Source organism: Macrosteles quadrilineatus, unplaced genomic scaffold (assembly GCF_028750875.1).
Source record: "Macrosteles quadrilineatus isolate MER2022 unplaced genomic scaffold, UCM_ALF_1.0 Scaffold_6__1_contigs__length_79288215, whole genome shotgun sequence".
Lineage (NCBI taxonomy): Eukaryota > Metazoa > Arthropoda > Insecta > Hemiptera > Cicadellidae > Macrosteles > Macrosteles quadrilineatus.
In genome coordinates, this window is record NW_026542599.1 from 30,904,847 (window position 1) to 30,932,844 (window position 27,998).

The 27,998-nt window shown below is 36.5% G+C and overlaps 1 protein-coding gene across 4 annotated transcripts; it reads left to right on the forward strand.

Moving 5' to 3' along the window:
- On the forward strand, window positions 1-27,998 carry LOC128996196 (N-sulphoglucosamine sulphohydrolase). 4 transcript variants are annotated; one of them, XM_054421337.1, is made up of 12 exons: window positions 13-219; window positions 5,155-5,315; window positions 5,933-6,062; window positions 7,458-7,591; window positions 17,422-17,572; window positions 18,044-18,194; window positions 18,468-18,555; window positions 19,909-20,028; window positions 24,986-25,165; window positions 25,811-25,980; window positions 26,455-26,601; window positions 27,784-27,998. In XM_054421337.1, the coding sequence occupies exons 2-12, from the start codon at window positions 5,204-5,206 to the stop codon at window positions 27,928-27,930; spliced, it is 1,530 nt and encodes a 509-aa protein (XP_054277312.1). In that variant the 5' UTR covers window positions 13-219; window positions 5,155-5,203; the 3' UTR covers window positions 27,931-27,998. The 4 variants fall into 4 exon arrangements, with proteins under 4 accessions (XP_054277313.1, XP_054277312.1, XP_054277310.1 ...); XM_054421335.1 differs by having other exon boundaries at window positions 14-219; window positions 7,455-7,591; XM_054421336.1 differs by having other exon boundaries at window positions 20-101; window positions 7,455-7,591.

Consider the following 27,998-nt stretch of genomic DNA (forward strand, 5'->3'; position numbering starts at 1 on the left):
TTGTTAACTCTTTAGATTTTTTATTTGTTTTATAACTTGTTTAACTTAGTATGATTATTTGTTCTTCAAAAATGTTACTTTGATAGCAAATGTGAATTGTGGTAATTATTCCTTTCAAACCTACGCTGTCATCTGTTACCTGAAGCAGCAGGCTATCCTACCTAGGCCCAATTAAAATAGCCTATGTTGACTTCTTTTCGGGATATTATGTCTGACAAGGTACTTATCTTATTTCACATTTCATAAAATAAAATGTAGTGTAGTGTCATGCACGCTTGTGGTGAGGATGGGATTACCACCTGTCACAAGGTGTGGACTGTTCCTATGACCCACACTTCATAAGTTAGGCCTAGGCCTAGTCTATTTTGAATTTAGTTTACCTCAGAAAGCAATGGCAGAGTACAAGTTATTGTTGAGAGTAGGTAGTGAAGTTATAAGTTCAGCTTTTAGTCACGTTCACATTTAAGTTAAGTTGACAAGTTGAGACAGTCACGTAGGCTACTCTCGTGAACCGATTATAAAACAGAAGAAAATGCGTTTGGGATAAAATTCCCCAAAGTCTTAGCAGACAATAAGAACTTTGTAACTTAAGTTTTTTAATTTACAAAACTTCTTTCAGTCCAAATCCCGGGAATAGCCATTGATTCAAATCCTGTTTGCTGCTGCATTCCTTAAATCTCCATCTTTGTATTCTTTCCTTTGTATTGTACAGTGACTGTTCCACAGCGTACAACCTTAGAAACTTCATAGTTTATTGTCTTGCAATTTCACTACACTTGTTCCCGATGGCTAGGACATAAGTTTTTAGCACACCACTACACAAGTACTACAAAAAAACCACCAGGAAGGCAAATATACAAGCTGTTTACAACTGAAAATTAATTTAATCCCTAGCGTGGCAGTTCGTGAACTCTCCCCATCCCTGATTACGTCAGAGGCAAATGTATGTGTCGTTCCCACGGAGCCTATTTCACGAATGTGTGGTTCATGCCTTCTTCCTACTCCTCATGGAAATGGGGCTTTAGATATTTTACAAGCTTCACTCACATCTTCATTTTGTTGTAGGCAATTTTACTGATATCCAAGACTTATCAGATACGATGAGCACATGTAGCCTAATCATCCTGCAAAATCAAGTGTGACATTTAACTGAACCTGTAAAATATCCTGGCTTCCTAAGAGAAAACTTGTGTGTTGTCCTACTTGCAAGTCAAAAGACTAATCAGATCTAAGTCAGTTCAACTCATGTCTTGATAAAAAAATCGTATGGAAAGGAAAACATGCCTACAGTATACAAGACAATCAATTTTAACTTATACTAATTTTATTGTAATCAAAATTATTATTTTTGCAGGTCAGTGATTGACTTAGGCCCTAACTAAGCTTAAACAAGATGAAGACAGCTACAACTCACAATGACTTGAAGACAAAAGTGCTACTTTTCGCTATCAGCTCTCGTGTTTTTATTATTTTCCTATCATGGATTTCTAACTTAGTTTTACCAGACCATGATGCTGGAGTCTACATCTTCCCACAGCCAACTACTATCAACATATCATTGGCCGATGAAATCATTAACAACGTATTTGGAGGCTTAGTGAGATGGGATGCTCAGTACTTTCTTCACATTGCACACTACGGCTACACCTATGAAAATACACTTGCATTTTTCCCAATGTTTCCGTTCTTTGCTAGAAGTCTCGCCCATGTTTTAGATGTCATTTTAAATGGTGTATTGAATCACTACTCAACAGTATTACTGTCTGCTTTGGCAATTAACTTTTATTTCTTTGTGAGTGCATCAATCAAGCTCTTCGAACTTTCGTGTAAAGTACTAAAAGATGAGTCGCTCGCGTATAAATCTGCATTATTTTTCTGTGTGAACCCAGCCAGTATATTTTTCACTGCTCCGTATTCAGAAAGTTGTTTTGCCTTTTTCACTTTCTCGGGTATGCTGTTTTGTGTAGAAAATGAAAGAGAGTTGTTGTCTAGTTTTGCGTTGGGTTTGTCAAGCTGTACTCGTTCTAACGGTGTATTGAATTTAGGATATATTGCTCATAAATGTCTAAAACGTGTCTTTAATATTTTACAAGTACTTAAATATCAATTTAGCTTTTCTTCATTCTATACTATGATCGTTGAACTATGTAAATTATGCATTTGCACCATAGTATTTATTGCCCCATTTATTATGTTCCAAGGATATGCTTACATGACTTTTTGCAAGAGCAAAGTAAATATACCAGAATTTTTGAATGAGTTTGGAAAATCAAAAGGATTTGTGACTCCATCTTCTGATTTGCCACCATGGTGTAACCACAAAATACCTTTCTCGTACTCCTACGTACAAAACCATTATTGGCATGTCGGTTTTCTTAAATACTATCAAATTAAGCAAATTCCAAATTTTTTACTAGCATCGCCTGTAATATTTTTAATATTGAGGAACTCATATCTTTTCATGCTTGAAAACACCTCTATTCTGTTTTCTTTAGGTTTAAAAAAATCAAAGTACCGTGTTAATTATCAACGACAAGAGTTGACACTTGAATTCTTTGTTTTTGTCGTCCACTCAGTGTTTTTGACAATATTCTGCTTGTTTTTTGTCCATGTTCAAGTAACAACGAGGATGATTGCCTCTTCTTGCCCAGTGCTTTACTGGTTTGTGGCTTTACATTACAAGACTGAAAGTGACACTAAAAGTGATGTGATTTCCAGTAGACTGAAGACAAGTGGCTCCAACAATTATAGCTTAGTAGAGACAAAAGAAAACATAGCTAGTGTTTGGAGAACTGTTATTTTAACAGATAAACCGATTAATATTTGGTCTCATTGTATTAGAATGTATTTTTGTTCATATTTTATTATAGGCACCGTTATATTTAGTAATTTCCTTCCATGGACTTAGTTTGAGTACACTAAAGTCATAAAGTGTTGTGAATAGAGCAATATTTTTTATTGATCTCAATAAGATAAAAAATATATTAGCAAATGTATATATTAATCAATAGATGAATTCAAATTTGTAATAATCTGAATATTTTCTTTTTATAATCTTTCCTTATCCTCCCTGGATTTTTGATACTTGAACTTTATTTTTAATATCTTATTGATATTCTATCTTCTTACTTTAAAGGGGGTCTGACTTAGGGGAGGTACGAATGAGGCATTTAGTTCAAAATTCCTCCGTGAACAGCGCTGTAGTAGAGAGCACTTTGGCAATGAAGGTTTACTAATCGCAAAAATAGTTCTGTTCATAAAATAAAATTATAAATGTCTCAAATTCAATTTTATAATTTTTTAATTATAAAATTAAACTATCATAACCTAACCGAACTAACCAAACTTGCTGATAAAGAAATAATATAACAAAAGTTTAGTAATCGGAAAAATAATTCTGTTTATTAAATAAAACTAGAATTTGCTCAATTAAAATTTTATAATCACTTAATAATAAAATTAAACTGTAATAACCGAACCAAACCAACCAAACTTGCTGATAATAAAAAAATCTTGGATAAAAAGTTAATGCTACCAACAGGATTTGAACCCGGGACCTACAGTATATCAGCCCGGTACGCTAACCATTAGACCACCGAGGCCGACGGCTACCGACCGTTTTGTTATGGTAATGGCGTTCCCTCAGCTAATAAGAAGCCCACAGCTGTCATCGTAGCCTCTTCTATACCTCCCCTGAGTAAATACCCTTTAAAGGGAGGGTAAGTAATAGTTATAACTTTCTCTCTGGTGTAGTTAATAATGGATAGAAACTGCTTGCATTAGTGGACCTTCAATGGTACGTCCTTAGTACTACTCCAAAAATGAGCGGTTTAAATTCTTTTCTAATTAGGGCTATTATAGTAGACTCGCTCTTATCCGGACTACTTGGGACCGAGGCCAGTCCAGGTAACAGTTTTTCCGGTTAAATCAATGTCCCCAAAAACTCATTCAAACGGACCATTTACTGTGGTATTTGACTTAAATTTGGGAGAGTATTGTATTTAGACACGTGATCACTGGTCCCGAATCTTTCCCACGAGAACAGTCATTTCAGTACCGCCCACTTCCTTCTGATCTAGTCCAGTGAAACCAATGTGCTGATAAAAATTGTCCGGTTAAAAAGATGTCATTTCCGCCAAGTTTAGTCCGGTTAAAAGGTGTCCGGATAAGAGGGAGTCTACTGTAGTAACTTTTGGTTTGGGACAAGATATAGTCATTTGTACTTTTTGTTTTAATAAAAAAACGAGGTGTTAGCCCGTCCTACGTACGGGAGTAGTCAGTTAAAACTGTGTAGGCCTATAATTCAGAACAGCTAGTTTACACGTATAAAGACAAATTTTATTGCAGCCTACAGTAGAAAGAGTAATTATCAATTGAGAAGTGTATAGGCCTAGTCAACGATACCACCTTCCATAGCATATCTGCCTCTTCCATAATTATTATCAGCAAAATACAATTACTATACACAATTTCCAGTAGGTCTGAATAGAAACGACCTAAAATAAAACGAAGAACACTACACTCATACTACATCTAATAATCACTAGAAGGGGAGCGAGTTGGTCAAGGTAACAACGCGGGACTTAAGTCCCTGAGGTCTAGGGTTCAAATCCCGCCGAATCACCAATGGATTTTATGTTTAAGTGTGAATGCCGCAACCCCTCTGAGGTCTAGCCTGAAGTAATAAAAAACAATCCCAGGCTCGTGCCTTGCGCCTTAGGACAAAAAAATAATCACTTGAAAGTTCATAGTTTAAAACATAATTCTTTATTTTTTATGCACTTTTTAAAAAATAATCCCATACTTGTAAAACATTTGTGAGTTCCTCGAAGCAGCAAAGTTGGGTACTTATTGAGCACAATCTTATTTTAGGTTTGGGTATACAATTTCCTAAAGCATAAAATTTAATAAAGCAACAGGAAATCAGGTAGCTTAAGTTGCTGCAATGGGGGTATGAGAAAAGGTACAAGGGTTATTGCTGATCACTGCTGCAGGTTTGCACTTGGAGAGATAATGCATAGCATAATCTCTATTTTATCTTTTCTGTAAGAGCTGTCAACTGAATAACACAACTTTAACAACTTTGATGTTATGAATGAGTAAATATTTCATAATTTAAAATGATTGTTGCTAGGTAATTAAATGTGTTTGCAGTGAGGTGAATCACGGTGTGGTGGATTATTTATCAAAGGAAATTTCCAAAATGCCGAAACCGAAGAAGCTTATTTCGCTTAACAGATTGTTACTTATTTGCATCACTCTATTAGGATGGTGCCGCTGTTCTGAGGATGCTAGGAATGTTCTCATAATTTTAGGTAAATAATGCATTTAGAATTGCAATTTTATTCATAGTTAGATACTCAGTCCAACGATTTTGTTAAGTGGATGTTAAAAGCATAGATTAAGTATTCTCTTTGTATTATGGAGGAAGTTATATAAGACATTTAGCAAAATCTTGGTACCTATACCTGTTCCAGTCAGAAACTAGTGTTGGAAAGGTAGACCGTAGACCGATGACAGTTTTTTTTCGCTTGGTGGAAAATTCATGTACAGTATCAACAAAAATGTAAACAGAAATGGTAGCTTATTCACTTTCATTTGGGGCTTTTGATTGGCTCGTTAACCAAAAAAATTATTTCAGCCATTATTAAAATGGTGGGTTGTAAAGAATGATTACTGTTGAACAAAAATGTTTTCATACTATCAAAAATAGAATATTTTGTTCTATAAGAAGTTGAATTAAAAATAGAGTAAGTATTTAATGAATATAGGCATTACAGCGACCAATGCTATCATAGTTTAAAAGCTATCAATAACGTTTTGCAGCGTTTTCCCGTTACTATCCCGGAATGTTTTACTTCCTTATTGTTATTGACTATTTGCGTTAATTGTCTCTGAGTCTGAAGTTAAAATGCAAAAATATCTATTCCAGCCGATGACGGGGGTTTTGAAATGAAAACATATCAGAACCACGTTATACGAACCCCCAATCTGGATGCATTGGCGATAAGAAGCCTCATCTTCAACAATTCTTACACATCTGTAAGCAGCTGCTCTCCTAGGTACTGGTAGCCTACATTTGATGTCCAATAGTTAACTTTTGGTGATAAATATAATTGCATTTAATTAATAACGTTAGAAACTATTATTGTAAAAAACACGGAAGCTTTGCCAGCTTGGGGTATTTGCCACTACAGTGTAGGTTTACAATTGTCCAAATCAATTACGACTGCATCGTAAATCTCATTATTATCGATCTGCATAGTAAAAAATGCAGCTAATTAGGTGGAAGAAAATCAATCCTTTTGACGATCCGGATGATCAGGCCTAAATTTTAAATAACCTATGATCCATCTTATTTAATGTTATAAGAATGGGGATTAATTTTAGGCCTATGCAAATTAATTAGTAAAGGTTAAATATTAAGAAGTATAAAATACTAGCAGAGTACCCGTCCTTCGTGCGGGGTTGGCATATAAGTATAAACTACTTATTGCAGTTATACTCAAGCTTTGCGTTTGCAATGGGGGAGGACACAGTTTGAGAAAATTTGCTTCTTTAAATTTACGGTATTACACACATACCATAGCTATAATGTTCTACCACTTTACCTAAACAATAGAGAAAAATAATTTATTAAAAATTCGCAAAACATCACAAATTATTCATGGAATTAAAAACATAAACATAACTGTATACAATCCTACTTTAACAGTTTTCATTGCGTATAAGTTTTTTTGTTGCTGCTTGGTTCAAATTAGGCCTAGCTGTTTTCATAAATGCAAAAAAAAGTGCTGCACCTGTTGGTAAATTTTATAACTTTTTAATGCTTTTGCATATCATAGAACCAACTTTTTAGTTGAAACAGCTGACTAAAGGTTATACTCATAAGGTTAACATGGAGAATTGCAGAGCTACTGGGACGGAGCCCGAAAGGATTTTGAGATAAGAATATGCCTATATGTTATTGTTAGTCGGGAATAGCTATCATTATGCCAAATTTCAGCCCAATCCGTCCAGTAGTTTATGCGTGACTGAACTTCAAACAAACAAACAAACACACAAACTTTCACATATATAATATTAGTAAGATTAGTAAGATTCAAACAACTACCTATCTAAACGATAAAAACTACCTAAATGCGGGTTTTCCTTAATCACCGATTTTCAGATATGGCTGTGGAATTAAGAATGACATGCAAGTCTTTCACAAGCATTGAAATTTTCTTGCCAAATTCACAAAATCACAACACTAATAATTTGTACACAATAATTTTAATTACCAAGTTTAGAAGTCTTTTGTTGGTACAATGTCCAAAACATCCCATTAAAAACTCTTTGAGGTACCAGCACTAAATAATAAGTTTTTCCAATTGTCTTGTATACTCTTGGCTTACAACTCTGTTGTCAGTGTCGCACAGGAATATTTCAAGTAAACATAGTTTTTCTAACAGCAGGTCAGCCTTATTGACTGGACTACCCTCACATCAGAATGGCATGTACGGACTGCACAACGGAGTACACAACTTTGACTCATTGAAAAACTCCAAGAGTTTACCAAACATTCTTTCGGAACATGGAATCAGGACAGGTGAACATAAGTTTGGGTTCTAATTTTATCTTTTAAGTCTGTAAAAATCTCTGGAATGGATTGTGAATAAGGGGGGAGTGATTGTGTCCGCCCCTCAAACACTACTTTAATAGGAGGTTTGTTCGTAAATTAAACTCTCCGTCAAGCTTCTGACACATCTAGTTCAAATCTGAGGTCAACATCAAATTCCTTATTTCATCACTGTTTATACCTAGAAAATCCGGCAAATTTTGGCCGAAAAAAAAATTAGTATTCCAGTGGTTTCCTACCCCTAAGGACGATTAACTTCATTACATTGAGTATACATGTACGTTAATTCACAAACATCATGAAAAAAATTGCCTCTCCCGCCAAGTAAGAATCACTTTCTGTGGTCTTAGTGGTAAACCACTATTCAAGTCCATCACCACTCAACCTCCAGTAGACGGAGATTTTCTTTAACCTCCGCGGACTCAGAGTCAGCGGATTTGAAAAAGCACACCGAAATAAGTGAATCTGCGAGCGAATGTTTAGATGTGCCATTTACCTTCCCCCACTACCTTTCAAAGGGCAATTGCTGTGTTTTGACTGTCTCATACGAGGGTGTAAAGTTAGGCGCGTCATGTTTCAAGAGGATGAAGAACAGGCCAGCGATTGACTGATTGGTTTTCAACACGACATATTCAATTTGAAATATTTGTAATTATTTTTAAATTTTTCTATATCTATTTACCTATATTTGGATTATTTGAAATTTTTATGCTACATGAACTTTATTAGGTATATAAAAGAGCATTTCTAGCAAGAGAGCAAGGGTACGGGAGGGTTAAACTCGAGTAGTCTAACAAGTAAAATTGAATTCAGTTTTTATTTTCTTTTTAAAATATGTTAAAACCATGGAAACAATTTATTACATATTCATTGTTTATGCTGGTGCAGAAGAGAACATAAGGATGAAAAGTGTGAGTAAAATATTAGTAGGTTTCTAATAAGTAGTTTAAAAATCTTGATGTGTGGTAGTATTAAGTTTTCGCTGGTGTTAAAATCCATAGTACATAATATTAGTAATAGTTACTTGCTTTCTTAAAGGAAGCTTGAGAGTTGCAGACAATTGGCAAATGGATTAGCAATTAGTTGAGTTCAAAAAGATGGTGTTTTAAAATCTAATTAACTTCCCTAAGAGTTATAATATTTTATGTAGAATCGGAATCATTTTGTGAGGTGAATCTTTCAGTTGGGAAGTCTATGAGTACATAACTTTCTTTACTTTTAAGAGAGAGAAATATTTATATATATAATAGTTTTAAAGGTCTTTTGTTGTTTTAGCTAATTTCCCTATAGGAAAGTATCATCGTAGATCTCATGGTAAGACCTGGGCCCGGGACCGATTTACTTTTTAATTTTGATGTCCACAGAGGACAAAAACACTATTCTTTCAAATTATATGTGTGTGTGTGTGTCCGTGAACGCGATAACTTGAGTAATTTTTGTCAGTTTATGATGAAATTTGGCTTGAAGGTGTAGGGCGGGATAAACTTGAATGAGTTCGCAAACCAGCATGATTGGACTATGGGAACGGGGTTTTACGGGGTAAAAATTGAGTTTTCTCATATTTGACCCTGGAAACAAAAAAATTCACAATTTCTCTTAGTGCCATTTTTTAGAGCTTAAAAAACAATTAATTTAGTATATTAAATGGGTTTTTACGGTTATTTGTCACAGAAAAAATTCAAAAAAATTTAAATTTAAAATTACCATGCTGTTCTTATGGAGAATGAGTAAACTGTTTTATTTGGCTTGTTTACGGATATATTTTGATAAAACTTAGCAAATTACCTTATTTTATACTAAGCTATTGATATTCTACTAAAAAGCCCACTTTATTACCCTCCCTGTAGCAGCAAACCTAGGTACTTGTTAAACATAATGTTATTTATATATTTAATTGAAAATCCAATTGGGCAAATGGAAATTCGCTTAGTCTGCAGGTTGGCTGCGGCAGAGGTATTTGCTAGTATTCCATAGTTAATGATATTCTAGTGTACCCTATAATCTAAGTAAGATATATTATTACCCTCTTGCTTTCCTAAAGGAAGCTGAGAGTTGCAGAGAATAGGGTTTTTGCGATAAGCATACAAGGATAACAGCTAAATCTAAAAACAGATATATGTATTGATGAGGGTTAGTGTTCAATTGTGAGATCTAAGAACTTAATTTTCAGATTGTAAATAAATTCATTTGTATATGAGTCAGAGATTTTTACTATTGTTGGCAAACTAATTTTGTAACATTTTTAACTGATTGAGGATATTACTTGCAAAGTAATATTTCTACAAAACGTCTAAAATGCTGCCAAAATAAGATCCAATGCTGGTTGCTCTTCAAATATATACTGAATTGTGCAAAATTTCAGTCGATTCAAAAAACACTCTTTAGAGTGTGCTCTTGTCAAACAGCAATTTTATTAACAGCTGGTGCATCTAGATGAAAAATAAATAGCATGACATAGAGAATGTACAACAATCTAAAGCCAATGATTTTAATAATGTTGTGCAGCAATACTGTGGTGGAAATGTAAACACCCCCGCCGCAGCAAACCTGCAGACTAAGCGTATTTCAACTTGTCTGATTACATATTTAGTAAAATATTTCCATAAATAAGACATATTTATTCCCAATTTTAAAAACATTAGATTTAACTAGTGCTTAGGTTTGCTACTACAGGGAAGGTAAACAGTGTTTTTTTGACCAAACGTCAATGGTATAGGATGAATTAAATAAATTTGCCAAATTTGATCAACAAATATCCATAAATAAGTAAACTACAACAGTTTTCATTTTCTCCATAAGAATAACATAGGAATTTTAAATTTGCACTTTTTTTAATTTTCTCCGTAACTATTATGCATACAACAATGCTTCAATATACTAAATTATTTCTTTTTTTAAGCTCTACAAAATGGTTGGGAAAGAAACTCCAAAACTTTATGTTTTTAGGGTCAAAAATGGGAAAAACCCATTTTTACCTCATAAAACCCCCCATAAACCCCCGTTCCCATGGTCCGATCAAACTGGTTCGCGATCTCGTTAGAATAAATGTAGGTTTACACGTTTATACCAAATTTCATCAAAATCGGATAATTTTTGTTTGAGTTATCGTGCCAACGGACCCATAGTTTAACACATAGTATAACAACAAGGAAGAAAAAGTTGTTGTAAGTGACTTATTTGACAACAAATATAGCACAAGTGTATTTTCACTAACTGAAATTAATGACAAAAAGAATCAAAATGTAAATTGAAGATCATTCTAATGTTAAATAAATCACACTAATTTATTTGACTTAAAACTTTGGTACCAATCAAATCTTATTATCTTATTTTTTAAATAACAAAGAAATGTTACAAGAAAATCATTTTACAACCTAATTTTTTTCTGTTTCATGACAAACAATACGGAGGGAAGTTAGTGAAGGAATTCTTGTCTGTAACAAACGGAAAAGATGGATCTGAAATATTTAGGCCTACACTGAAGAAAATTGAATTTAAGAAATTAATTGCTATTTAAGAAACTTGAACGAACGGGAACCGGAGTTTTGCCAACGGGTGTCAGGTAGATGGGGGGGATGCCTTCGGCCACCTCTTGGTGCGGAGATTTGTCAACGGTGGTGGTGGGAGAAAGAGTGTGACGGAGGGAGGGAGAGCGATTGTCAGGGTTGTCTACGCTTGGCAGTTAGTTATGCGCTTGTCGCAGTGGGTTAGGTTAGGTTAGGTTAGGTTAGTTTAGTTTAGGTTAGGTAAGGTTAAAAATTCAATACATTTCCTTTCACAGTCAGAGGTGCATAACTCCATTACTTTGAACACAGTCAGCATCCTGCCTGGTTTGTCCACCCTTAGCGGAAGCCACCCTCACGGTCACGTGTAATCTCTCTCTCTCTCCCCGTCAACCTCTCGCGCAACCCACAACCGTTGGCAAAACTCCGCAGTATGTGGAATTCATGGATGGGGACCCTTTCTACCTGATACCCGTTGGCAAAACTCCTACACTCTGAACGAACATGATACAAGTGAAGGAGAGATATTGGGAAAAATGAAAAATGTCAATAAATGAAGAACAATGTGAAGAATATGAGAAACACAACAAATAGAAGAATGGCAAGGGAAATCAATGATCCCAATTCTATTGTACTGATTGTACTCAAAACTATGAAATCAAACTCTTCCAATTAAATTCTTAAACATTTAAAAAGTGTTATTTCAGTTTGTTCAATTAAACATTATTGAAAAGATTTTAAGGTTTTATTATGATTTTAACATTTTTTCCCCTTATTTCTACTTAAAATTCATAATGTAGCCCCTGAACTTATCAAAGACAATTAGGTACATACCTTTACGTCAACAGAGTGTATTATTTTGGTCTCCTATCTAGTTGGTACGGATACAGAGTCACACAATTACACAGCCTGCAAAATATAAAAATTTGTTGTGCGTTATGTCCTTTGTGTATTTATTTGAATGCAATTATGTAACTATTATTGGATGAAGTATTCTTGATAGGAAATTACCTGACGATGCCTGAATAGGCGAAACATGTCGTCAGGGCCTGATTAAGGGTCTAGTCGCCAGTTAGTAGGCTGACGTTTTTCGCGCCCCCTCCTCCCTTCCACTACCCTCTCCGCTACCACTTTCAAAATTTCAAAGAAGGAATACCAATACTGAATTCAAAATTAAAAATGGCCAAAAGCATTATACTAATATTCAGTTTATTTAAAAACAAAAGAAAACTTATCATAAATAATTAATGTATGGTTTGATTAGGAGTTTTTAAAATAGTAACAAATCGGTTGTTCAAGGAATATGTAAAACTTTTGTATTTAATAATGTATTTATTTTACATTTTACTAAACATATGATTGTATTAAATCAAAAGTAGACCTAACCTAAAATATCGAAAAAACCAAACAATAATATGCGTACTTTCTAAATTAACTCTGTTAATCACCTAGGCCTAAACCAATAATTTTATTAGGACCTTTAGATGGAATTACTTAGTTTACAGCATTTATCAGTATTTATCTGCAACAAAAAGTATCGTTAAATGTTTTTATAAATCAATTATTACTATAAACTAGCTGTAACCCATAGACTTCATAAGTATTAATAAAACTATTGATTGGTTAAGTTAAGCCAAGCTGAAATAAACAAATAAGTACAGCTGAGGTATTTTTAACATTAGGTACCTGAGTGAAAATTTAAAAACGTACGTTTTCATGTCCCTGGCCTTTTACTTCGTAGATACTGGATTTGTAGTTTATTATTATGTGTTTTAATATTTTTTGGGACGGGGGCAACATGTTACACACATTTATTTAGTTTTAAATAGGTTCTAGGTATTTTTTCGTATTTTTAAAGTCTCAAAATTCACGACCATGACGTGTCCCTAGGGTACATTTTCCAACTTTCACGCTGTTTTTAGACTAATTATTCATGCCGAAATATATAAAGTCATATTTTTATGTTATCAATGGTTATTAAACTTACAAAAAAGGAGTATATTATAATTTTATTGTCATTGCAGACTGACTACCATGACAAAATAAGTCTGTCCCTCGATTTGGCGTCACGACCATTTGGGAAAATTTTTCAACTTTGGAGCACGACAGTGGCAAGCCTGGCGTCGATGGAGTCAGTTGGTTTTAGAGACTAGTTCGGGGTGTACGTCAGGATTGTAGTGCCGGTCGTTTTGAGTTGAAAGGAGGAATTACAAGATTAATAAAGGAAAGATTGTGTTTTTTGTAATTTTGGTGTGTCCATGACCGTCCGTAGTCATTCGATGAAGTAGACATGGTGTTAATTTTTGTTTATAAGATATTTCAATTGCTAGATCAACCTAGAAGTCCACTTTGTATCCTCGAACATGAGGTGCAGGGCTACCGCCAGAACAGAGCCAAATAACACGTAATTTCACGACCAAAGTTTCACGACCATCGCGGTTTTTTTCACGACCAATCCAGCCTTATGGATTATAGTTAGTTTGGTCGTGACAATAACTTTAATATAATTGTAAATTGAACAGTTTAGTTCAATTGAAACACATAGTTTTATTATAACTAACAGTATAATTGAAGGATTGTTTGGAAAGATTTAGATTATTCCAGACAATTCACGACCGTACCGCTTGTCCCTGACCATCACGTTTATGATTTCTATCATAAAAATTTCAAAAATTAAAATATCGTCATATTTCAATGTTTTATACACAAAAGAAGCACACCTCTATACAAACATAACGATTTTTCGGGTCTCAGGTAAGTTTTTTCGGAGTTATACAAACTTAAAAAGATTTTATTGGCTTTTTTCTATTTTATGAGTTTTTTAAATTTTTTTCTAGAAAGACCAAATATACCAAAAGCTCAGTGACCTTTTTAATGTATAATGGTCATAAAAGTAAATTAGTTTATAGCAAAACATAGTTATAAAAATAATATTAACTATTTTTAATATTCATTTAAACGTCCGTTATGGTCGTGACAGGATTTTGTGTTTTTCTACTAAAGATGCTCTTTAAAAAGAAAACTACCAAAGATATTGCGTTACCATGGACATTTTATGAAACTTAAAATGTTAATGAAATAAAAATAATAATAAAAGTTTTGAAAAAAGGGGAAAAAAATTTGCAAAGTGCTTTTCCTGAAAACGTACGTTTTTAAATTTTCACTCACCTATATGGAAAGTTCCCTTTAGAAAGGAATTACTTTATGAAATAATGAATAGTTTTGCGCAAGGTTTCTCGTCATTACGAATATTTTAAGTATATGGTTTATGGGGGTGTGACTATCTGCGTGAATCCTTTTTTGGAATAATACATTTTTTACGCCCCCAGTCCCAACTTTAAGTCTTAGCCTTAGCTGTCTGGCGCCCCCCTAAAACACTTAGCTGACTGGCGCCCTAGGCTCCAACCTAATTAGCCTAATGGGTAATCAGGCCCTGCGTCGTGAGTTTGACTACCACACTTTAAACTGTTGACGTAAAGGAATAGCCTAGCTTATTCACCCATCAGTAAAACATAATAGTAATTTTATATTAGGAATGTTTTAACTACACTGGTTGATCTCTAAGTGTAAAAACATACAGACAGCGTAGCGTAGCGCAGCGTAGCGCAGCGCAGCGCATGTTTTAAATCAAAACCGTGCATTGAAATGAGGTATGACATACTAGTAGCGTATTTCGGCGTAGCGTAGCGCAGCGCAGCGCAGCGTACGACTGAGGAACAAACTATTTTGTTTTTCTCAGAGCGTATTGGAGCGCATTCGACTGCAGACACGCTTAAAAGTCAATGCTAGTCTCTTTTCTGCATCAATTGGTCCTCTTCAATTAGTTGTAAGCTTCTCTCAATCATCCTTCACCAAACTAAATATGTAATCGAACGTTGTAGTCGACATTCTTGCATAATTCTTAAACCGAGACTCGTGTTTCCTAAGGATTTGAAATAAGATGTATTCACCATGCTTGTTCCTGCCTTTACACACTTCATGCACCACGACACTTCTCCTACTGATCAAAAACTGCCACCTTAAGGTATTTTCGACAAAACTAATACGACGCCGTCTTCGACAGTGTTATCTTCTACAGGGTGTCACAAAAAAGTGTGATGGGCTATACAGGACCTAATTCTACATGCAAAATAAGTCAAAAATGAAGAATAAATTTTTTTGGATTTCGGCTTAGTTTAGCCGTAATCCGCCATTTTGTTTTTTGGGGAAAATATTTATTATTTCAAAATCCCTTTGAGGTATTTTTACGAAACTTGGCAAAATTGTTTACACTATAGTAAGTAACATTAAAAAAAAATATATTATTTTAACTTTCCAAATTTCAAAATGGCGGCCGTTTGAATTTTGTAATGCCAAATTTCATGAAAACCGGTACCTAAATTAAAATTTTGTGAGACACAAAAGTTTTAGTATTTATTATGAAAAATCCAACAAAACAAAAATGAATAAAATCGGTTCATAAATAAAGAAGCTGTGTTTATTTTAGTAATTTAGACTGAAATTACTTAATACGTTACATAAATTATTAAATTACATTTAATACATTTTAATATTTATAATTTCTGTCTAAATTACTAAAATAAACACAGCTTCTTTATCTATGAACCGATTTTATTCATTTTTGTTTTGTTGGATTTGTTATAATAAATACTAAAACTTTATAATAAATAATAAAAGTTAAAAACTTGTGTGTAAATACTAAATTTGGATTTAGGTACCGGTTTTCATGAAATTTGGCATTAAAAAATTCAAACGGCCGCCATTTTGAAATTTGGAAAGTTAAAATAATAATTTTTTTATAAATGTTACTTACTATAGTGTAAACAATTTTGCCAAGTTTCGTAAAAATATCTCAAAGGGATTTTAAAATAATAAATATTTTCCCCAAAAAACAAAATGGCGGATTACGGCTAAACTAAGCCGAAATCAAAAAAAATTTATTCTTCATTTTTGACTTATGTTTGCATGTAGAATTAGGTCCTGTATAGCCCATCACACTTTTTTGTGACACCCTGTATACTGATGTAAGTTACCCTATTAAGACCGTCTACAACCTATGTTGCGCTACGCTACGCTGCGCTCTCTGTGTGTATTGGACTACGCTGCGCTCCTATACGCTACGCTGCGCTGCGCTACGTTGCGCTACGCTACGCTGTCTGTATGTTTCTACACTAAGAAGTGTAAAATGAAGAATGTTCACTTGAAACATGCTTTTAAGACTAAAATTCAACACAAAAAGGGTTCAATAAAGGGTCCTAAAGTGTTTGCAATTTGGTATTGTGTCAATTAGAATGGGGAATGAGATTTTCACATATCCTTTCCCCACCACCGTTCATTTGTTATTTTGTATAATTAGTATTCTCAAGGAATTGCCAACGGATTAATTTAGTACCAATATACCTTCTATCTGGTTTGACTCTCAGTGCTGTTGGGAGCCTTTCCTTCATCTTTCCATCCTAATTGACACCATCTTTGCTACATACCTGGGTAAATGGATTATAGTACAGTAGAACCTCGATAAGAAGAACCTCGATAACAAGTCAGCCTTGATAACAAGGGTCATTTTCAAATCCCCTTGAAATTATTTTACCCCTAATCACATGTTATTGCAAACCTCGATAAGAAGTCAACCTTGATAACAAGTCTTATTTTATGATCCCTATGAGAGTCTTGTTATCAAGGTTATACTGTACCAGTTTTGTGTCAAATGACCCATTATCAAATCCTAGGTTCATCAAATTGAAGTGAATGTTCAACAAATGACTTTAGAGCTAACATATCAACAGAACACAAATATTAAACCAGTGGAGGATCTAAAGGGGGGGCTATACATCCCCTCGGGCATACATAATACATTTTTTTACTGCATGTAATACAGTAGTTCATACACATTGGGTAAAATAATTTGTAACACTAACTTTGGACACTGAAATGGTATAAAACTGCCGTTTACATACATTTTTTGGGCGGGTACCCCCGAACCCCCCAGACCCCACAGTTGCCCCCCCTGGCCCTTGTGACTGTTCTAGATCCGCCACTGTATTTAACATCTAGGCCAGCTACACTTAAACTCGGAAAAGATTGATGCAGGTTGTGTGGCCGACACAAGGCAAATGGCCATTATTTGTCTCTTGTTATTGTGCTTATACAAAAAGGTGTAACTTGACCAATAAACACAACTCCTTGGTTTCAAAGAGTTAAATCATTACAGAGTATTGAGTTTTGTCACGTTTTCCGGTGGAAAAGTACTCAAGCACAAACTCTGCTACAGTTTTATTGGTTTTATATCATTTTTAGGAATCATTGGCAAGAAACACGTTGGGCAAAAGGAAAATTACCAGTTTGATTACGAGGAAACTGAAGAAAACAACTCTATTTTGCAAGTTGGGCGCAACATTACCCGAATAAAACTTCTGGTTCGGGACTTCCTAGCTCAGGGCAGATCTAAGTAATCTTCATTTTCTACTTTTTTATGGTGATATATGTTTAAATGCAATAGTATCATGTCCTATATCCTTCATAGCAGGATGCTGAATTCTTTATGCACACCATTACACAGTGGTATTTGTGTTCACCTAATAGAAGTCCTGTTTTCTCTGTACAGAAGACCGACCATCTCCTTAACCGACCCTAACGGGACTAGACCTAGGTTGAATAACTCAAAAAGTTGGTTAAAACAGGCAATCCTTAAAAACTTAAAACAATGAAGTGCTATTCATTTGGAATTATATCATCATTATTCTGAAGTTGTGCATTCATATTTATCAAATAAACTAAACTTATCCACTTTTTTCATAAGTCTTGATAATAGTCACAAATAAACCCAACATTGGTTAAGTCAAATACTTTAATAACAATTACTTATTTTACAACAGTCCATGTATTTTATAAGGTACTCAAAATAGTGTTTGGTTACCAGGCCATTTTTCTTGTACGTTGCGTTTCACGACCCTCATCGCTGCGGGCACACTCACCCTCAATATGGAAACTTTTGTGAGAAATTTGGAAACGGAGAACCAAACATGGGGCACATCCCCGACTGGACACCAACAATCTACAAACCTGAAGAGGTAAATCTCTCTCTGTTAGTTGAAACTCTGGGAAACTTTACATTCACAAGATACTCAATATGGTCAATTAATTCAATACTTTTAGATAGTGGCATACTTGCGTTCATATTTTAAGCTAAAGTTTATTTCCAATTACTTTCTGATTGTAATCTTCAAATTTAATTTACCAAGTAGTTTCAGTACTAGTAAAAATCTTCAGGATTATTTTGTATCAGTCTCTATTTTATTTCTTACTCTTTACCAAGCAGCAAATAAAACAGAGTTGTGTTAAAGGTAGAGGTTCCATATTTTGTACAAGACACACCTGCAGCTAGAGAAGACATTGCGGCTCAGTACACTACCATCTCTAGGCTTGACCAAGGTTAGTGTGTTAGGACTTATTGTAAGTTATGAAGATTATTTGTGGGCTTCACCACAGAAAACATACTACTATAACCCAGAATGCCCACCGCATGGTAAAAAGCATTAAGTGTTTTGAGAGAGCTTTGCCTGTCAATTCGTAGGCAGCGCCACCAGCGTTGCCATGCGTTGGCATTCTGGGTTTTAGTAGTATGTTTTCTGTGGCTTCACTCACCTTTATTTTTGCCTATGATGTCCAGGACTCGTCAAAACACACAATCATCCATGGCATCAAAGTCTGACATTTCGCGGATCTCACAAAAAAATGTCTGCCTCGTCACGATTGTAAAACACTTTTTTTCCCATCCAGGTCGAACACCTAACCACAACTCACTTACTGCTTACTTTTTGTAATGTGAACTTGACAATAAAATGTTGTTATTAACAATAACGTTGTAGTGTCATAGCTGATAAAATGAGGTTTACAGTAAACTAGATATTTCCACAAGTGATTCGCTACTGTTTTACCAAGCATGTACCAGGTGTGTTAGGAGACACACATGACACAACAACACATGACAGAGAACTCCTGTAAGCTGAGAGGTGAACGCATGTATGTGTATGGTAAACAAGTGGGCTGGTATGTCTTAGAGCTTGTAGCACAGACTAACTACTAAATCACCTCCGTTGCAGCAAACCTACAGACTAAGCAAATTTCCATTTACCTTGCTGGATTTACATTGAAATATTCCCTTAAAATTGTCAGATTCATTTCCTATTTAAATAACATTAATTAATTGGAATAAGTACCTAGGTTTGCTGCTACAGGGAAATAATAAGGTGTGATTTTTGTATTGAAATATTGATAGCTTAGTATAAAATAAACAAATTTGTAAAATGTAATTAAAATATATCCATAAACAAGTAAACTATAACAGTTTATTCATTTTCATAACAATAACATGGGATTTTAAATTTGCACTGTTGGAATTTTCTAAGCTCTACTAAACAGTTTGTAAAGAAATTATTGAAAAATTCTATGTTTTAAGGGTCAAAAATGAAAAAAAAAACAATTTTTGCCCCAAAATGTCCCTTTCCCATAGTCTGATCATGCTGGTTTGCAAACTCTTTCAAATAAATGGAGTTTACACGTTTATACCAGATGTCATCAAAATCAGATCATTTTTGCTTGAGTTATTGTGCTAACGGATGGTGTTTTTGTCCTCTGGGGGACCTCAAAAAAAAAAAAAAAAATAAATAATAATTCATTGTAACTTCTGAAAGTTCTGCAGTTTTTAATGGTTTGTTATTATTTTTCAAAAACTTTGCTAAAAGTTTTCTCAGACTAAAAATTTGAGCCCAATTTATGTTACAGGTGTCGGGCTGGTGTTAAAGGAGTTGGGAGACGCAGGATTTGGGGCTAATACCCTTGTGATCTACACATCTGATAATGGAATACCATTCCCCACTGGACGCACTAACATGTATGATTCAGGTAGGCAGGTAGGCTACACTTCTAGGTTATTTGACTCGATAGTTTCTGTTATAGAATGTTAATGAAAAGAGGTAGTTGAGTAGTCAGTTGATTGACTGATTCTCTTGTTACCAGACGAGCTATGTTTTGTGACCTGTCAGTAGCTTTTTTATGGTTCAAAGCTGGACTTAGGCCCTGTTGTTTTTACTATCAGCTGTCTGTTTTATTGTCCAATATTGTTCCTTGTCATGAAAACATTAATGAGAAATACATTTGATTATTTTATAGTTTAAATTCGTTTTTCGTCGTAGTTTTACTTAGATTATCCCTAAACACCTCCACTTGGGAGAATAATTCAAGAGGTTATGGGCCCAGCATCGTTTTATGTACATAATAGTGTTGGGAAATCTAGTCTACTACGTACACGGTAAGAAAAATTTATACTGACGTATTTTTCTGTCTCAAGAGTTTTATTTCTTTGGTATATCTTTCGATCGAGTTCGTCCAGCTATACAAATGGAATACGTGAAAGGTATAAAACCATTGAAAGGAGCAGAAGATTGGCCAACGTGGAAAGATCGAGTGTTGGACGTTCTAGAGTTGTTCGACGCGGTTGATATCGTCGAGGGAAAGAGAGAAAAGCCTACCCTCTCTGAGCCTCCGACTAAACCCGAAAAGGAAGAACTTGAGAAATTCAACAAATCCACGACTCAGGCAAAAATAGTCATTTCTCAGTGCGTTAGTGATGATCTACATCAACGTATTTCCGGAAGATTATCAGCTAAGGAAGCGTGGGACATTTTGATCGAGCAGTTCGATAACAAGGCAGAAGATCAGTTGTTTCGTCAGTGTTTGGATTTCTTCAGTATGGAATGGGATGATACCGAGGATGCCCCGACCGTGCTTTCAAGATTGAAGAATCAAAACCGCGAATTTGCAGCTGGCCTCAAAACGCGTAACATCCAAACAGTCGAAGATTTTCTTGAGCTCCTGTTTGTGTCAAAAGTGTTACACATTTTGCCGAAGCGTTTTGAATCGTTCAAGTCTAGCTACTTACTTATGAAGGCAAACGAGAGCAAGAAACTTGAAGATGTTTCATCTGCATTGATCCTTCATGAGCGTAATGTTGCTCCTACTTCAAAAGCTGGTGACATTCTTAGTGCCACAAACAGTGGTGGTCAGAAGAATAGGAAACCAAAAGGTGACACTTCGTGCAAATACTGTTCGGGGAAAGGTCATTGGATTCGCCAGTGTTCTAAATGGAAAGCTGACGGCAAGCCTGCATATCCAGCTCGAGCTAATGGCATTAGCACTAGTTCAAAAACGAGTGACACTGATAAGAAGAGAACGAAGTGCTCGCAAGTTAACGTGACCGACAACCGAAGTGCGCTGATTTCCATCAGCAGTGACACGAATATCGTGACCACGAACGACCAGTGGTGGATCGACAATGGCGCTACGCGGCACATTACGTCAAATCTGAGTTGGTTCACGGAGTACAAACCTTTTCCTGCAAACTCGAACGCAACAGTAAAGGCGGCGGGAAAGGAAGTTATAAAAGCTCTTGGCTGTGGAGTCGTTGAAGTAGCGAACTATGAAAATGGAAAACTGGAAACGTTCACACTCAACGATGTCTGGTATGTTCCTGACGTTTCTCGGAACTTAGTGTCCATTCTCGCAGCTCATGATCGAAACCCTAATAGCAGGTTTGAATCGACTAATACCGAGTGTCGGTTCACTATTAACGAACAAACTGTATTCAAAGGTACTCGAAACTGTGGCGGAACTTTGTATCGTGCCTCATTTCACACAGTTCAACCATCTGAGGTTTGCGCTAATGCAGCAGAAGACAATCGCATTCTGCAGTTATATCATGAGCACTGGGGTCACATGGATAAACGTTACGTCCGATCGAAGCTCGAATCCGAAATGGGTATCAAAGTGCCAGCCAACTACGAGATCTGCGAACCATGTCAGTTCGGAAAGGCACACCGTCTACTATTCGGAACACGAGAACGCCCCTCAGCCCCCCCCCCCCCCCCCCCCCCGGTGAGTTGTTATCCGGTGATGTTTGCGGCCCGTTTGACCCATCCTTCGGAGGTCGCCGATACTTGATCGTCATAAAAGACCACTTTTCAAGGTACCGGTACTGTTTTGTCGCAAGGGAAAAATCTGCTGTGAAGGAAGCGTTGCGTGAAGTGTTGGCTAAAGCACGCACAATTGGTCATCACGTCAAAGAGTTTCTCAGCGACAACGGTGGTGAGTTTGACAACGCTGAAGTTCGTCAAATCCTCAGAGAATATGGTGTTAACCAACGTCTGACAGCGCCGTATACACCCGAGCAAAATGGTGCTGTAGAGAGAGAGAACAGAACGATCGTCGAAATGGCCCGTACCTTCAAGTATGCCAATCCAAATGTAACATTTCCTGCAGCGATCTGGGCTGAACTTGTCATCACTGCTGGCTACGTTTTGAATTGAGTGGGAAAGTCAGCAGTTGCCAACAAATCACCCTTTGAGCTCTGGTTTGGTCAAAAGCCGAGGATCAAACATCTGCGAGTGGTCAGCTCAAAGTGCTACGTCCATGTTCCTGTTCAGAGGAGGCGAAAAATGGACAAGAAAGCTGTGGTTGGATACGATGGCGATGAACGATATCGAATCTACGTCCCAGAGAGAAGAGATATCGTAGTTTCTCGTGACGTCGTTTTTCACGAAATCGTCGGAGACTGTGACAAGAAAGTTGAGTGGCCTATCAAGATTGAGAAAACCAATGACGTCGAAGAAGATTGGCAAGAAGTTGAAGAGACTATTGACGAGCCTAGTTCTCCAGTGAAGGGTAATGATGAGCCTATACCGACTGAGGACCCGTCAAGTAGCAGTGATAGTGAAGATGGAGAGTTATCCAACGATCCTGCAACTCGGCACTCGACTCGGGAAAGAAGGCAACCCGAGTGGCTAAACGATTACGTCTCGTCTAACTTTGCCGAAGTTCTTCTTGTTGACGATGAACCTAAGTCGTACACTAAAGCCATCAGTTCAGAAGATAGTGCTGAATGGAAAACAGCAATGGACAAAGAAATGGCGTCCATGCATAAACACGGTGCATGGGAATTGACCGAACTCCCTCCGGGAAAGAAGACTATCAACAACAAGTGGGTCTACCGAATAAAGCGCAATCCTGATGGAAGTGTTAACAAATATCGAGCGAGATTGGTCATCAAAGGATGTGTGCAAAGACCTGGTATTGATTATGCCGAAACCTTCAGCCCGGTTGCTCGTCTGGAGGTCGTTCGATCAATATTGTCCATCGCAACTGTTGAGAAGATGGTTCTACGGCAGTTTGACGTCTCAACTGCGTTCTTGTACGGAGACGTTGAAGAAGAGATTTTTATGAAGCAGCCTGAAGGATATTCAGATGGGACAAATTGTGTTTGTTGTCTCAAACGCAGCTTATACGGCTTGAAACAGGCACCTCGATGCTGGAATAAACAGTTTGACGACTTCATGAAAGGATTAGGATTTCGACAGAGCCGTGAAGATCCCTGCGTCTACATTTGTCCTACCCCTGCTGGAAAAATCATCGTTGCACTCTATGTTGATGACGGATTAGTCGCAGCGACTAGTCAGACTGAAATGGACTTATTTATTGGGCAACTTCGTTCACAATTTGAAATTGTTGCTAAAGAAGTGTCATACTTTCTCGGACTTGAAATTTCTCAAAGTGATGGTAATATATTGGTCTGCCAATCAGCGTATATCAAGAAGATCATTTCTCGATTTAACATGGAAGGATGCAAGCCAGTACTTACTCCCATAGAGAAGCTCACTGCTCAAACACCAGGGAAAGCCTCCGATTTTCCATACCGATCGGCAGTTGGAGCCCTACTTTATGTTGCTCGTGGTACTCGTTTTGACATTGCATTTAGTGTAAGTGTTCTATCACGTCACTTAGAAAATCCTACACAAGATGATGTGACAAGAGCAAAGCGTGTTATACGCTATTTGACCGGCACTGTGGACCAGAAGCTAGTGTACCAATCCAAACCTAAAACACGTCTACTGGAATGCTATAGTGACGCGGACTTTGCTGGCTGTCCAACTACAATGCGATCAACAAGTGGAGTTATTATTAAATACGCGGGTGCAGCTATCACTTGGCTTAGTCGTCGTCAGGAGTTAGTTGCGAACTCAACTTGTGAAGCTGAAATCATTGCAGCTAATCTTGGTTCAAAAGAAACAATCTGGATTGCTCGTTTGTTCAAAGAACTTATAGGATTGTCTGTTGTTCCTATCCTGAAAGTTGACAACGAATCAGCAAGAAAACTCTGTGAAAACCCAGAGTTTCACTTTCGTACCAAACATATTCAGCGGAAGTACCTGTTCATTCGAGACAGGATAAATATAGGTATGCTGACTGTAAAGCACATCGGTTCAGAATATCAACTAGCAGATATACTGACAAAGCCTATACCTCGACCAAGACTTCAAGTTCTGCGAGAAAATCTCGGACTCTCGGCATGACTATGCAAATAAGGGAAAGTGTTGAAAATGCCTGCCTTTTCTATTTATTTCTAATAGTCATACAGATGATATGAATGTTGTTTTTACTATCAGCTGTCTGTTTTATTGTCCAATATTGTTCCTTGTCATGAAAACATTAATGAGAAATACATTTGATTATTTTATAGTTTAAATTCGTTTTTCGTCGTAGTTTTACTTAGATTATCCCTAAACACCTCCACTTGGGAGAATAATTCAAGAGGCCCCACTAGAAAAACAGGCCATGCTGCAGCGTGGGCAGCGCAACACAGTGGTCACAAAATCTTACAAACAACCCGCTTATTTACCTAAAACATATGGGATATGGCTGTGAATCTATCCACAAGTGTGACGTCATGGATCCTGCAGCATGGCCTATTTTTCTAGTGGGGCCTTGGCTGTTCCTGCATACAATCTTCAAATCTACTTGTTGTTTTCAGGAGTGGCTGTACCTATGTTAATATCCTCCCCTAGACCAGAGGACCGACACAACCAAGTAACCTACAGCCTCTCCAGTCTATTGGACATCACCCCGACGGTGTTGGATTGGTTTAAGATTCTTTATCCAAGAAAGTATCCAATTTTCACCGGCCGATCACTGTTGCCACTTCTACGTGAAGGTAATTTTGTTTATTTGTATAAATTAATCAGGTATCTTTCGGTTAGTTGGCATGCATGTCAAAGCATGTTTCTCTACTTGTGTTTTGGAAAATATGAACACATAATATCCTACAGCTTGCTGGCCTTACAGTCATCCATCCAATGTATTAAGTTATAAGTGTATTTATGTAGACTAGGCTGGGTGACTCAGTAGTTATTTTGCTCGCTTAGTAATTAGAAGGTCACTGTACAATCCTGAGGAAATTCCAATCAATAACCAATAACCGTACAAACAGGGCCGCGTTAAGGGTCAGTGGAGCCCTAGGCAAACCCCAGAGCAGCCTCCCTTTTTTTCTAGTGCTGGAGGCGGTGGTTTGGGGGCACCCAGCGGGCAAAATTGGATGATTTTTGCTCCAGTTATCGTGCTAATAGACACACACATATATATATACATGAATTTGAACGTATGGTGTTTTTGGCCTTGGGGGACATCAAACGAAAAAGTAAATCGGTCCCGGGTGGATGTATTACCATGAGACCTTCAGTAATAGCTTATATTCCCTATTTAGGAATTTCGCTAAACGTTTAATTTGGCTCTGAACTATATTTTTATCATGTTGAAATGTCTTACTTTTGTGAATAACTTAATTGATTTAAATTCACAGAGCATATTAGTGACAACGAAGCAGTGTTTGGCAGCCATAGTCTGCATGAAGTGACAATGTACTACCCGATGCGAGCCATTCGCACAAGAAAATATAGACTTATCCACAACCTTAACTACCTCATGCCGTTCCCGATTGATCAGGACTTCTTCCTATCACCATCCTTCCAGGTTTGTAAATTAAGAGTTCAGGTTCTTTTTTGTGTTTGTCCAGTTTCAAGAATTTGAATTATAATAATTATGTTTTTTTTGTCGTCTGTGTTATTGATACAGTGATGTAATCATCCTATGCACGTTATAAGAGTTTAGGCTTTCTCTCTTCCAGATAGTTTTTTACTATCTACGATACTTTTATGTTTACTTATTGTATTATGATTATTGCAAATTGCAACTGTATTGCAGATGTTACCACGAGCCTACTTACAGCTGTGGTGGCAAACTACAGTACTCAGCAGCTTTAATAGTTCTGCAGCTTTGCTGCGGCAGGGATAATTTATAAAGTTGCGGTGTTGCGGGTTACATTTTTAGGGCAAAATGTAAGTATTTGTATATTTATCCAGGTCAAATGGGGAGGAGCTTTAGTCCCTGCAGCTCCCACTTGGAACCTCCACTGTACTGTGTAAACACTTAGGTTATTTCTGATAGGACATTCTGAACCGCACGAGGACCAAGCAAGAGTTGAAGTGGAACAGATCTCTTAAGCAGTATTACTACAGACCTCAGTGGGAAATGTTTGACATCACAACTGACCCTGAGGAACTTGACAATTTGGCGTACAACTCTTCCTTCAAAGTGAGTTTCAGTCTTTTTATCTTTCAAAAGCACAAATTCATATTTGGGTAAACTCTGTTCCCAAAATTTAGGCGATTTGTGGGGAAGCAATTCCATCCCCAGCCGACAGCTGATATGTACATTTAATAGCTAAAAAAATGGTGGGGGAACCCAGGAAACCTTAGCCCTTAAACCGAATAAATTTTGAGAACGGGCAGTTGCGTCCACTACCTTAATCTGTAATCAATAAGTTCTACTCTTGAGATTAATATAAATGTTTATGTTGTGTGACCCTATTGTGTCACCATAGTCCTAACAATTAGCATGGTACTGTTTCGACCCTGGAAAAGCCAAAATTTTTGAAAGACCGACACTGCATCTAGATGCCCTTGATAATTGGACACTTAATAAAAATAGCGCTGGCTAAAGAAATAGCTGGTCTCAGTCAGAACGAAGCTACAATAGAAATCTCACTACAAAACACACTCATACATGGTCACCCGGAAGAATAAATTTATGAATGACGAATCTACCAAGAGGATCAACCTGATGATGTGGCCGTCGCCACGAAACATGTAGTATTGTATCAACAACATTTATGGATATTGTAAGGAAACCAAAATATTTTGTATTAATGTTATCAATATCCAGAAGAAGGAAAATGAATTCTGAATAAATTAAGTTTTTCCTTGATTCGGGTTTATGTCTCCTGTTATCAGCCTATTAAGAGATACAGTAGAACCTCTTTAATCCGAACCCCCGTAATCCGAACATCCACTAATCCGAACCCCTCATTGCTGTACTCTATACACAGTACAGCAGTTCTTTATTGTATACTGTATTTAATTTACAGTACGTTTTATTCACCATGTTTAACTACTGTATTAAATAAACACTGTATTTTACTTTATAAAACATTTTTTCACTTTCCCAAAAATAATGTTGATCAATTTTAGCCATGTTTTAGCTATTGTTATGTAAAAACAACAATATGTTCTGTAATCCGAACTATTCAATAGTCCGAACTACCCCTGGTCCCAATTAGTTCGGATTAAAGAGGTTCTACTGTACTGGTAATCAGAATAATTTAACCATATTGATTGTATGACAAATAACACACATCGCTGAACCTGTATCGACTCTGCCTCTTTCCAATCAAACATAACCCACAATAGCTCCATGATGGCATCTGTTTGTTTCCAGAGTGTAGTGGACGGACTGATCGCTAGGTTGGATGTCTGGAGGAGAGATACAGAGGATCCCTGGCTATGTAGTCCGTGGGGAGTGTTGGAAGACGCTGGTACCTATAAGAAACATCCGCACTGCTTCTCTCTCGACAACAAAATATAATGCTTCGCTAGTTATAGTTTAACTTAAAAAGCTATACTACTAGTTAATTTAGTGTCTCTTTCTCTCAG

Bases quoted from the DNA above. Each gene is read 5' to 3' on its own strand.
- LOC128996196 (XM_054421335.1), top strand. From the start codon at position 5,204: ATGCCGAAACCGAAGAAGCTTATTTCGCTTAACAGATTGTTACTTATT. The intron at 5,316-5,932 runs GTAAATAATGCA...TATCTATTCCAG, and splicing joins GAATGTTCTCATAATTTTAG to CCGATGACGGGGGTTTTGAA. The intron at 25,981-26,454 runs GTTTGTAAATTA...TATTTCTGATAG, and splicing joins TCCTATCACCATCCTTCCAG to GACATTCTGAACCGCACGAG.